The sequence below is a fragment of the Tupaia chinensis genome, unplaced genomic scaffold (genome assembly GCF_000334495.1).
Source record: "Tupaia chinensis unplaced genomic scaffold, TupChi_1.0 Scaffold144378_1, whole genome shotgun sequence".
Taxonomy (NCBI): Eukaryota; Metazoa; Chordata; class Mammalia; order Scandentia; family Tupaiidae; genus Tupaia; species Tupaia belangeri.
In genome coordinates this window covers 3,928,169-3,940,928 of record NW_006204238.1, presented here as the reverse complement: position 1 = coordinate 3,940,928, position 12,760 = coordinate 3,928,169, and the positions used below count along the sequence as shown (strand labels likewise).

The window sequence follows — 12,760 nt, the reverse complement described above, 5'->3', positions numbered from 1 at the left end:
AAATTTGCCCCCCCAGTTGGGGTGCCTTTTTTTTTTTTTTTTTTTTTTAAGAGACTCGTAAATTTGGGGCTGATACTACTCTTTTTCCCACCCACTTTTGCTCTTTTTTCCCTGTTTCCCTTTTGTCTCTGTTTCACTGTAAGTGCTGGGCAAGTCAATTACTATCAGAGAAGTGGCCTGTTAATACACTTTCAGTCTTTGTTTTTATCTCCTTATTTGTATCTGGTTTTAGAATATCTGCATATTACCTGGCAAGTACACAGACTCCAATGTGATGGGTAGCAGGATTGCTGAGTAGAGTCCATAAATTCTCCCCCTCATCAGATTCTTTGGCAAGACCTTCTTTCATGGCTTGGGCTTGCAAACATTTCAGAGTTGCAGTTGAGAGCCTAAAGGAGACAGCTGGCATCACAAAACTAAGTCAACCCCATACAGCAAAATGTGAATACCCTTGTTTACTCTTTCTGTGCCCCACAATACTCCCCTATCCCTGGATTAATAGATGTTGAGCAAGGAAGAAACAAGGCAGCCTAACTCTCACAGTTTGGTTTAGGGATCAAAAGGGACATCCAGATGACTTGAGCTATTAATAAAGCCACAGAACCTTGCCAGCTCCCACACTCCCTGTGAGAAAATAAAGCCCTAAGGATGAAAAATGGAAAATATTGTATTCCACTGATTCTAAAATAGCACCTATGAAGCCAGGATACATCTTGTAGTGGACGGTATGTTACACTTGTTGTCAGCCACAGACTAGTTGTGCTGTAGTTGCTATTGTCAGTGCATTTACAGGTGGATGCATGAATTTAGGTAAAAGCTCTTTATGCCATTGTCATTTTAGTAAAGTTACATGTATTATTAGAATGATGTGTGCGGAGTTTAAGTGCTATTTAAAATGTCTTTAAAAAAGTTGCACTATGATTTGACATTGAAATGAAAAGTTATTTAAAAAGGTAGGAAAACAGTGATGTAAGTGTGACATAGGGTGAAAATCTATACCTAATAATCCTTAAAGAGCTTTTTTGATAAACATAAAAGATGAAAGTATTGATTCTTTGCTCATCAAGAGTCTTTCTTATTTCTCAATAGTACACAAAGTAATATTGCTTCTTTCAATGGATAAAGTCTTAGATTGATGAAATATTTTAATTTTCCTTCTTTCCCTGGTGGCTTTGAATACCACAGACTTCCAGTTTTCCTAAAAGGTCTCAATGAAAGAAGCCACAGAAAAGAGAGTGAGCCCTCTTGGGAAGACAGTGTAATCCCTTATTCTTTATATGACCATTGTGGACAGCTACATCAGATACTGGCTCACGGAAGAAGGGCTATCAGGCTTGGTGTCATGCCTTAAGGATGGCAACACCTTATTTCTTGGTGGGTATTCGATGCCATGTAGGAAGCATAGATCCCCATCTGGAGTTGGGGATCATGAGAACTCTTGACGGTTCTCCCTGCCTGGGTGGCTGTTTACCTGCAGGGATCTGGGATCTGCTGCCGTTCTCCCTGCTGCATGACATGCCGCCTGTGGCTCAAGGAAACAGTGGGCATCTTCTGGCCCAGCGTGCAGCTCACCAACTTCAGGAGGACAGTGAACAGCTCTGGATACATACCACTGAGAGGAGTGCCTGTTGAGATCACTTCATACATAGCGCAGGCCACCTGAGGTAAGAAAAGACCTCTTCATGAGGCTGTCTCCTTCTCCCAAGGCCACCTTCCCCCTGGGCTGATCTTCAAGCCTGTTTTCTCCCCCAGTGATTGCTTTCCAAGTGGTGGGAAAAGCATATAGAAGGCGTGGGGATTATTTATCTGGAAACTTCTTACGTCAGACTGTGTTTCTCTCAGGACACTGCTGTGTTGAGTGGACTCCAAACTCCAGGAGACATTAGTGTTGTAAAAAAAATGTTTCTCAACAATTAAGTTTGCAACTAAAAAAGGGGTGCTGTTAGTATTTTGAAAATCAACTTGGAAATACAGAGATAAAGATTTTCTTTGGAACTGATGAAAAATTTGCTCCTAAAAAATGATCAGCCACAGGCAAAATTATTGTTCTATTTGTTCAATATAACCTGGAGTAGAGGTAAAGCTAGAGTACAAAGAAATGTGACTGATGCTCCAGGACCAGGTTCCAGGTGGGAACAGATCACGCAGGGTCCAACTCACGGAAATTGCGTCTATCCCGGCGATGTCATCTTCTAACCCAGTCTCCAGCTTGTCTATTAAGGAGCGCGTGAGTTTTCCACTAGAGGCTGAGTTTTCAGCCAGCGCCTTCCACAGTGTTTTTGTGTCCCTAAGGTAGCAAAGTAGGCAGTTAGTAGATAAGGTACAACTCTTTGGACAGTGAGCCTTTCCATGTGACTCGCCCTAGAACCACATTATAAGGAATCACAACTTAAAGGACAGATAAACATGCTGCCCTGCCTAAGGAAAATATAAAGATTTTATTTAACAATCCAACATTCTTGGGTTATTCAAGTTTGCTTAATGTCCGTTAGGAAGGAAAGCTCTCATATAAGTGCTTTCTAGGCAACCGGAAAGAGGAGAAATACTTGTTTTGCAATATTCACTTATTTCTTTGATGTCTTTTTCTTCCATTCCCCAAATCTCGTTATTATTCAATGAGGGAATAAGTGTGTGTGTGTGTGTGTGTGTGAGTGTGTAACCTTTTTGGAAAAACTTTTCATTCAGATACCAATTCTCAAAATGTCACTCACATGAGCTACTTTCAACCTTTTTTTAAAACTGTCTTTTGTGAAAACAACAAATCCTTCCCCAACACCTTGTGGAATGACCTTTCCTGGGAAAAAGCATCAGTCCAAATAGAATCTACTTGTTGGAGGGCCAGCAGGTGGAATGTGGTGGCTAGGGAGCAAGACGTCTACATGGCCAACTAGGTTCAAGATTCAGACCTGGTGGTTTGAAAATCACTCTGGGCATGTGTGTGTGCATGCCCCAAATCCCTGGAGGAAAACAGAGGAGAAGAGAGATTGCAGTGTGACCATCCCTTTCACTTTCTCTCTCTCCATCTCTCTGGTGAAGATACAGCCCTATGGCAAAAATCTAAAAACAAAACAAAACAAAAGAATCTACCTGTCGAAGGGCAGAGCCTTTCGTAAAAGGTTGACAACAACTGCATCCATGTGAAAGCTGGCTATCTGGGAGATGGCTTCTAGTATAAACTGAAAACTTTCCTCCTTTTGTCTGAGAACCGGCATGTGATGATAAATTGTGCTCAAGATCTCCAGTAACTGAAAAAGAAAAAGTCAAATCAAACATTTGGTTGCTATTTTCCCTCTGCAGAAATGGCTCAGGGCAGGTACCATAAGTATATTGTGGGTAAGTTATTGATAAGTCAAGAAATCTTTAGAAAGTTCATAGAAAATGCATATCATTAAAAAAATGCACACTTCTCAAGGCTTTTATTTTATTTTATTTTTTTCCCAAATAAACTTATACTTCAATTACATTTTTTTCATAAACATTTGAAGTCCTTTCCTAATGTTAAAACAATAATTGATTCCACATATGGCCTGTTTCTCGTTTGGGAAGATTATTGGTGAATTGGGTATTTATTCTTAATTCACTTTAGCAAACAGTGAAAGACTGGTGTAATGCACACTGAGGAATTGACTAAAGATTAAAAAAAGCAGTACTGCTTTTCCAAAAGGAGTGAGTGATCTGATAAAGGATATTGGTCATAAACCCAGCAGAGTGCGCTTGGGGCCGTGTATGGCAGACAGTAAACGAGAGGTACATAGGGCTAATAGAGGAATTCAGAGGTGACTGAGTTATTTTGGAAGGGAATTTGGTCTGAGTCTTAGCAATTTCAAAAGGTAAAGTTGGAGGTGGGAGGGGGAAGGGCACCCTGACCAGAAAGAACACAGGTGAAGATTTAAAATCAAATGATGTGAGAATAACAGAGCACAGATAATTTTGTGTGTTGGGACACTGCTTTGTATACATCATTATATATTTGCCAAAACTCATCCAATGTACTACACAAGGAATGGACCCTAATTCCACCATTCTATGTAAACTCCGGACTTTGGGAGAAAATAATGTAGGCTCATTCATTCTTACAAATTTGCCACTCTGGTCTGGATGTTTTTAGTGGGGGAGGCTGTGTGTGTGGGGAGGGTGAGGAGGCAGAGAGTATATGGACCTTCTGCTTAATTTTGTTGCAAAGCAAAATTTATTCTAAAATATAAGTCCTATTAAAAAAACAAAATGCATGGGAGCATAAGCATAAAAAAATGCTAAGAAGATTCTTGGAATAGAAGAACAGTTCAGTTTGGAGCACAGAGAGAATGAGGGAGATGAAAGGCAGAGAGAAAACTAGAACTCAGTGGGCATTGAAGGTCACCTTTCTGAGTTAGGATGTTAAACTGCAGGAAATGATACTATCCATTTGGATTTTTGACATGGACAAGGGCATGCATCTATAGGAAAGTAACATATCTCTCTCTTATTTAAGATAAACATCTAAATTGGAGAGTCATTTTAACATGCCATTTTCTCTGAATTATAATTTTTTAATAAGAAATATCCTCCAAATATAATTACCTTCGAGTCCCAGTTCAATGATGCTCAGAGATTTAGTTTCTATTGTGAGTCTTCCTTTTCCCTATCTGTGAACAACCCCTCCTATGTGAAGCACACAAGCACATGGGCATTCCACATTGATCAGGTTTGATTCACCATTGGCTAGTTCAGTGCCTACCACATAGGACATGCTCAGTAAATGTTTTTTAAAAAACGGATTGGAAAGTAATTGTCATAGAGGTAATTTCTAATGCCCTTCTAGAAAAGTCATGCTTGGAAAAAATTTAAATTGAGGGTAGTTGACTCTGGATTAAAGGGATTAGACTTCTTTCTCTTATTCTCCTTGAGATGCTGTCATTTGGTTAAATACTTTGTCCTTTCTATTAACCTTTGAATAACCGTATTCTGCTTTTGATTTTAAGAGAGAGGAGAGAGGCATCTGTTTTGGGAGCTCTTAACCAAGCTTTCTGAACTTAAATAACGTTCACTCTGCTTAACTCTCCAGTGAGGAGGAAGAACTGAGGACTTTTCCCAACCCCATGGCCCTCTTGCTTAATAGACCACTTACCCTCTGCTCTGTGAGAGAAAAGCCTGAAGAACAGCGGTGAGATTAGACTCTCCCCTGGCCCTTGGTGGCCTTCTCAAAGGCATCCACATGATCATTCTGGTGCTCAGAGATCTAACAACCCAACTTTCCATACTCAAAATGATCTTAGTTCACAGCTGCTTTCTCTAGTCAGTGTGGGCGACTTTGGGATGTTTTAATGTCTAAAAACTAAAGAGGCAATTGACACAGGCTTTTGACATGAGTCTATTGTTAACAAATAACACAGATCTCTGCTGAGTCTCTTGAGGCTGGGCATGCTCTTGCCTGTTGCCCATCAGAGGACAGATTGAGAAATGCAGACCAACTTGGCATTTCAGAAGCATCAGAATTCTGCTCAATAATAACTGGCGGTGGGAACCAGCAGTTAGCGTAATGGCTATGCCGCTGGACTCCCATGTAGTCAACTGCGGTTCGCGTCCCAGACCTGGTGGGTTAAAACTCACGCCGGGTGCGTGTGCGTGCATGCCCAAGATCCCGAGAGGAGAATGGAGGAGAAGGGACTGTGGCATGATCATCTCCCCTGGGGGGTGATTTCTCGCTTTTTGTCTCTATGTCTCTCTCTGTCTGTCTGGCAAGCGCATGCGCCCTATAGCAAAAATCTCTCCAAAAAAACCCAAAAAAACAAAAAAAACAACTGGTGGTCAATTCACCTGATCCTCCAGGGCAGCTCCCTGCTCCTTCAGGACACTGATCATCCATATGCCACAAGCCTTTGTACATGTAGGGTTGAGAGTCTCCAGACCATCCAATGTTTCCTCCAGGAACACTTGAATTTCTTCACTTGGGATGAATTTACTGAGAATCTGACAATGCACCAGAAACATACATGTTAACTATCACCTTACTCTGTCTTTGGACTCCTGCGATATGCCATTTGTGACTAGCCATTTTCTGAGTTATCATGGTTCCATGACCAAAGGATGAGACTACTACTTCTATTATTCATAACACCAGATAGTTTATTGGTGTCCAGACTCAAGGGTCATTTTGTTTTGTTCTCACATTAGGATGGACATTGAGAAGAAGAGGAAGGAAGGGAACTCATGTTTCTGAGCACTTATTATGTGTTGGACACTTCTTTAGCCGTGGCATCTGTTCTGGCCCTGTTCCTCAGCTAACTGTTCTCTTATATTCCAACCAATTTCTCATTGATTCTGCTGCTGCCACCTTGGTTCAGGCTGCCTCACCTACTACTTAGATTCTTTCAGTTTTCTTTAGACTGACTTTGCTGACTTTACTCTTCTCAGCCTATATTCTAGTATCCACACAGCAGTCACCCTTCAGAAATATGTCTTATCATGTTATCCCCCTTAGAACCATCATTAGGCTATAGGGGCCTTTGCAATTTAGAAAAGTATGCTCTGTCCTCAAGATGTCTCACCACTCTCTGTAAGTACAGTGCACTGACTTTTTTGGATATTTTGCTGCCTTCTGGGGAAAACTGCCATAACACGCATATAAATGTGTAACGTTTATATTACAAATGATGCTCTCTTATACGTGGGTGCCGTCTTGCATTTCACAACTGGCACACTTGTACATAATGGCCCTGAGTTGTCTGTTTGAAACCCTCCATTGGCTTTAGTTTCAACTGGGGTAAAAAGCAAGGTCCTTAAATAGACCTAGAAGACTGGGCCAGCTTTACAGTGCAGCAATTAAACCCTATGCATAGGGAGTTGGATCCCTCATGGCTGACTATGGGTCTAGTCCCAACACTGATGGCTTCAAAAGTATACCAGGTACATGTGTATGTGCCCCAAATCTTGATGGGGTAGAGAAATGAAAGAAAAGGAATTATGGCATGATGTTAGCCTGTTGAGAGTGCTTTCTTCCTTTCTTCTTTTTCTCTTGTGAGCACATGTGCTCTTTGACAAAAAAAAAAAAAAGAAAAGGAGGCCTGGAAAGTTCTTAAGTCTGCCCTTAGCTATCTTTTTGATCTCATCACTTAGCCTCACTTACCCTTTTCTCCACTTTGGGGCCTTTGTACTTGTTATTTCCCTCTGTCTAGAATAGTCTTTTGTAGCTATCTATCATGATTCTCTCTTTCACTGTGGCTCTAGAGAATCACCTTACTTGACTTTATTAAATTATATTAATTAATTAATAGATTTTGCCAGAAAGCATGTGTGTTCTCTGGAGAGATATTGAGAGATAGTGAGAACGAAAGTGAGAAATCACCACCCAGGGCAGATGTCCATGCCACAACCCCTGTTCCTCCATTCTTCTCTTGGGATGTTAGGCACATATGCACATGCACTCTGTGTGATTCTCAAGCTGCTGGATCTGGGGCTCGAACCTCAGTCAACCAAGTGGGAATCCAGTGCCTTAACCAACATACCAATTTCTGGCCTTGCTTGCCTTTCTCTGTCTCAGTTATTGTTACCTGATAATGTATTGTACTTTTCTTGGTTATGTTTACCTGATATTGTATTTACGTGCCTGAATTCTTCTACCAGGATGAAAACTCACAAACACAGAGATTTTACCTTTTTCTAGTTTTTTGAGCCTAGAGTAGAGTCTGGCATGAGGCAGGTATGAATGATTGAATTGATTAGCTGGTTTTCACATCAGCTCTGAGAGGTAAGCTATGATTTTATTTATTTATTAAACATTTTTTTATTTTTAGAGGAAAAAGAGCTTCATGCAATGCACAAAGAATGCAACAAAACCCTTGCTCCTTCCACTCCACCCCATTGCTTTAGATGCCCCAGGAAAGGTCACTTGGATTCCCAAAGCTTCCCACATTATAAAATGATCAGTAGTGTGTTGACCAGGCACACATGCCCACAGTCAATCAATGACAGAACAAAGATTTTTTAGCTTGAATGTCTAAACTGTTGTCTTCCTTTGTGGTGTGGTGGCCATAGCTTACTTATCTGGAAATGGACCTAGAATCTTCTTTACATCCTTTGGCCATTCCTTCTCATGTATTACCTTCGCTATTTTAGAAGAAATCTTGATCTGGACCTCCACATCGTCACTTTCCAGCCCTTCCTGCAAACTCTGCAGCCTTTCCATTTCTAGGGTTATGCCTAAAATGAACAAGGGAAGACATAGGTAAGAGTCCAAAGGCCCAATAGGGGTTGAAGAATTTGGCTTTTTTTTTCAGTGTGACACTAATTCAGCTGCTGGGTGCTTTTAATAAACACACTAAATGTTAGTGTTTGAGCTGGTAAACAGAAAGTCAACAAATACTGGGAATCATACTACATGCTCTGAATACAATACACTAATTTATTGCTCATAAAAATTGTTTGAAAGAAACTCTCCTGTTATTGTCCTTATTTTTCTTATGAGAAAACAGGGGCAGAGAGATGCGAAACCATTTGCCCAAGGTCACACAGTGAGTAAAAATAGATGAGTTTTCTAATTTGAACCCCAGTGTGTCTGACACAAATACCTAGACTACTCTTTCATATATATATATATTTTTTTTTGAGAGGTTTTTGCACATGTGCTTACCAGAAAGACAGAGAGAGACAAAGAGACAGAAAGCGAGAACTCATGCCTCCCCTCCAGCACAGGGAGATGGTCACGCCGCAATCCCTTCTCCTCCATTCTCCTCTCGGGATCTTGGGCACGTACACACATGCGCCCGGCGTGAGTTTAAGCCACAGGGTCTTGGACTCAAACCACTGTTGACTACATGGTAATCCAGTGACATAGCCATTACACCACCTCCTGGTTCCCATACTGTTTTTAATAGTTCTTTTGGAGTCCTAGTCCTCAGTAAGCCATCTTGGGAAAAATTTAAAAAGTAACTGTTGTAATATGAAATTAACATCGACAGTCATATAACTGTTGATATTAATTTATAAAGGCAAACCTAAAAATAATGGCCTTCTGTTTGTTATTTGAATGTATAGAATAATGAAAACAAATACTTGAAATGCTCTGTGGAAGGCAGCCTGGCCTAATGGACACACATGAATTCAAAAGCCAGTTACTCCCCTTTCAGTGGTCCAAGTAAATGATACGCTTTTAAATGTCAGCTCTCTCATTTTAAAGCTGATTAAGCAACATCCATGAGTACTAATGGGTCTTTTATTTAGTATCACACTAGTTACTTGTACCTAGTAAGTATTTAATAATACATGTCTTTTATCTCTCTCTGTCATGCTTATTTGATTAAGTGAGGAAAAAGAGTTACACATTATGAAGCATGAGGGTCTTCAAAATGTTCATGGGAAATGTGTATTCTGTTAAAACTACAAGGATTTCTTTTTCTTTTCTCTTTTTTGCACCAAAATAAACGGAGCCTTTTATTTCATTTTTCACAGACTTTTTATGGTCCTCCTCATTGGGGATTTCTTGTTGACAAAAAGTATGTGAAGACATAAATTTGGCATGTTCATTCAAGTAAAGTAGGCTAAAAGAAGGATAGGTGGAAAAATAATAGAATTCATATCCTTTTTTCCCCATACATGTTCCCTTTCTGGGACATTTTTTTTCTTCTTTTTACTAAAATATTTCCTTAGTTTCCAGTTTCTTAATTCCTCTTATTTTAAAAAAATCTGTCTTGGCAAAAAGTGTATGTCCTTAATGCATTACTTCTATTTTTCAAAAAGCTTTCATACCTACTCTGACTCTGTTGAAAAGATTTTTTTCCCCTTTTTCTTTTGACTGCCTCCCAACCCTTGTTCACCCAATCAAATATGTTCAACTTTAATGTATTTGTTCTTATGTGTATCTTTAGATTGTAGTATCTCTGTGTTTCCAGCATCAGAACAAGGCTGTATGTGTGAAAAGCACCTAGTAAATATTCTGAGTATCTAGAAGAATGATGACTGGAACCTAGGCACTAAGTGGCATTTACCTGAGTGTTCCTGGCACACCTGATCTCCGCAGGTCTGTGCACACATAATGTAGGCTGCTGTGGTAGCACAGCTGCTGACGTAACCTGGACAGGAGCCCTTGGCTGCTGGTTTTAGACTAAGACTCAAGTTTGAAAATTCTTTCTATTTTCTGATATTGAAAGTTATTCATAATTAGTTGGAGAGCAGGAAGAAGTTTTGCTCCACAGACTGAAAAAATCTTCTCAGAGTTCTCTCTCAGAGACTTTTGAAAGACAGTACCATTGTAATAGTACAATTTGCTCAATGATTTACATCAGAGCCTCTCAAAACATTTTACCTACTTTAATGGCTCTTTATAATGCTTCTGTGTTATTATCATTATTTTTTTAAAAAGGGAAATCAGAGCCACTGGAAAAAAGAAATGACTTGGGGACCAGCAGTTGGTGTAATGGCAATGCCGCTGGACTCTCATGTGGTTGTCTGAGGTTTGAGTTCCAGATCTGGTGGCTTAAAGTCACGCCGGGTGCATATGTGTGTGTGCCCAAGATCCCAAGAAGAGAATGGAGAAGAAGGGATTGCAGTGTGGCCATCCCCCTGGGGGGGAATTTCTTCCTTTATGCCTCTCTGTCTCTCTCTGTCTTTCTGGCGAGTGCATGTGCCCTATAGCGAAAACCTCTCCAAAAAAATAAAAAAATTAAAAAAAGAAATGACTTGGTTTAGATCCAAGAGAAAGAAGAATTCTGTGATATAAATAAGGTATGACAACTGAAAAAATGGCAAACATAAGAAAGACAGACAGAGACTCATGAAAGGAGAGGAAGGAGAGAAACATACATACATGCACAGGAGAAATACTGAGAACCAAAGAAACAGATATCTTCTCCTAGTTTGTTGGTCTCCCACCTTTCCCTTACCTTTTATACAGAACAGACCAATAATGGAGCAGGCAGCTGCCTGACGGATGGTGGGCAGGGTGTCACAGGAGTGAGGAGCCAGGAGCCCAAGGAGTGAACCGATTTTAAAGTTCTCTGGTGCCTGTGGGGTAGAGGAGACACCTCGCTGTGACGGGATGGCCTGATGGTGTCCACGGATATTCCCAACACTGAATTTTAAGGCTTTTATTTTCTCTCTGCAAGTCCTTAGAATGAAATTGAATCTCGAACTACCCTCTAAAAGGCATCCACTTCTTTTTTTTTTAGAGAGAGAGATTTTTGCTATAGGGCATGTGTGCTTTCCAAAGAGACAGAAAGCGAGAAATCGGAAATCAACACCCTCCCTCCCCCAGAGGGGATGGCCACTCCACAGTCCCTTCTCCTCCATTCTCCTCTAGGGATTTTGGACACGCACGTACACGTACCCGGCATAAGTTTGTAAGTTTTAAGCTGCCTGGTCCAGGACTCGAACTGAGATCTATGAACTGGAAGCCTAGTAACGAGAACATTATGCCATCTGCTGGTCCCTTCAGCATCCACTTCTTTAAGGGTGGTGGAAAATAAGCAAGCACACATGCAAAGACCACCAAAGAGCTTACTTTCAGGAATCTCTCTCTCCTGAAAGCACTCCACCCTAGGACCTGAGATACTTCATGTCAGTTTTGGCTTCCAGCGTCCAGTGAAATCCCTCATTTGCAAACAATACAGTATCTTCATTCTAGAAGTCACTTACTTCAACATCATTTGTCAGCACTTTTGCAGTGATCTGGAAAGCTCTTTCTCTTTCCCACTCTTTCTGTGAAACAAGCCACATTCGGAGAAGCTGTTGGTGAAAAAGGAAATGCTCTTTCCGTATTATTCTTCATATTTATGTAGTTCTTCTCCCTCTCTCTGCTTCTTCTGTGACATGGGGCTCACTTCCCGCCAAACAATTTTTAGGTGGACTCCCCTGTATGGTGGGGTTAGCAGGTGGGACTGGTGTCCCCCTTTGAAGAAGGTGAGGTGGAGTTTGGAGTGGCACCCTGGAGCACAGATCAGGGAGCCCGAGAATCCGGCCATGTGGGAGCCCTACTCACATTAAACATTTCCAGGCAGTCTTCTGCATCCATATTGTCCCACATCATGCTCTTCAGAAGTTTCGCTAGAGCGTCCATGGATCGTTCATAGAGAAACTGCAATCGAATGTGAGTGTGTGAGTGGCTGGCTGCAGTGAGACAAATGTCATGACAGTTTTCCCTTCTACGTGGGCCTCACTGCCACCTACTTTGATGTGTTCCTTGTCCTTGTCCGTCTGGCCATCATTGCTAAGATTTTCCAGAGGCGGAAGAGGAAGCAACCTCCGAATGTTTTCCTCCAGAATGTTAAGGTGATCATTCAGTGGGAGCTGAGGTTTCATTTTACTGAGAAGAGAGCCACGGACAGGAATGGATGTTATGAATACAAATGGCACATACTCTGCAGGGATCCCAGGAATGGCCAGTCAAATTTGAATATGTAACAAGCACATCACATTTTCTGGCATTTAGGGATTTGAGGGAGGTGGTGGGGAGAGTGGGGAGAGACGTGGGACATAGAACCAGACTAGACAGCATGCCTCAGTTCTATTTCATTAGAAGGACATGCAATCCATCACTTCCTTTGTTACTTAACACTTTATTATATGATCTGTGAACATCACCTACTTGTTTTTTGCATCATGTGTGTATGCATGAAAGAGAGCGAGACAGACAGAGAGAGAGAATGAGGGACAGGGAGGAGAGATCTGTGCCCAACTTAAAGTTTGGGGTGGTGAATTTATCAATTTCATATGTCTTCTATGTAGTGACACACAAGTTATAGGTTTTTTTTTTTTTTTTTTTTTTTTTTTTTTTTTTTGGTGGTTTTTT

The 12,760-nt window shown here is 40.9% G+C and overlaps 1 protein-coding gene across 4 annotated transcripts in view; it reads right to left on the bottom strand.

Moving 5' to 3' along the window:
- The window catches only part of MROH2B (maestro heat like repeat family member 2B), a 75,885-nt gene that overhangs the window by 8,882 nt on the left and 54,243 nt on the right, over positions 1 to 12,760 (bottom strand). For 3 of the 4 annotated variants that reach the window (XM_006166974.3, XM_006166970.3, XM_006166972.3), the window contains 10 exons: positions 12,139 to 12,274; positions 11,951 to 12,046; positions 11,608 to 11,697; positions 10,857 to 10,977; positions 8,081 to 8,178; positions 5,797 to 5,949; positions 3,088 to 3,245; positions 2,161 to 2,287; positions 1,472 to 1,659; positions 249 to 389 (listed from right to left, as the gene is read on the bottom strand). In XM_006166974.3, the coding sequence (XP_006167036.1) occupies positions 249 to 389; positions 1,472 to 1,659; positions 2,161 to 2,287; positions 3,088 to 3,245; positions 5,797 to 5,949; positions 8,081 to 8,178; positions 10,857 to 10,977; positions 11,608 to 11,697; positions 11,951 to 12,046; positions 12,139 to 12,274 (1,308 nt within the window). The remainder of the gene's footprint in view (positions 1 to 248; positions 390 to 1,471; positions 1,660 to 2,160; positions 2,288 to 3,087; positions 3,246 to 5,796; positions 5,950 to 8,080; positions 8,179 to 10,856; positions 10,978 to 11,607; positions 11,698 to 11,950; positions 12,047 to 12,138; positions 12,275 to 12,760) is intronic. The other variant, XM_006166971.3, reaches the window with a different exon arrangement.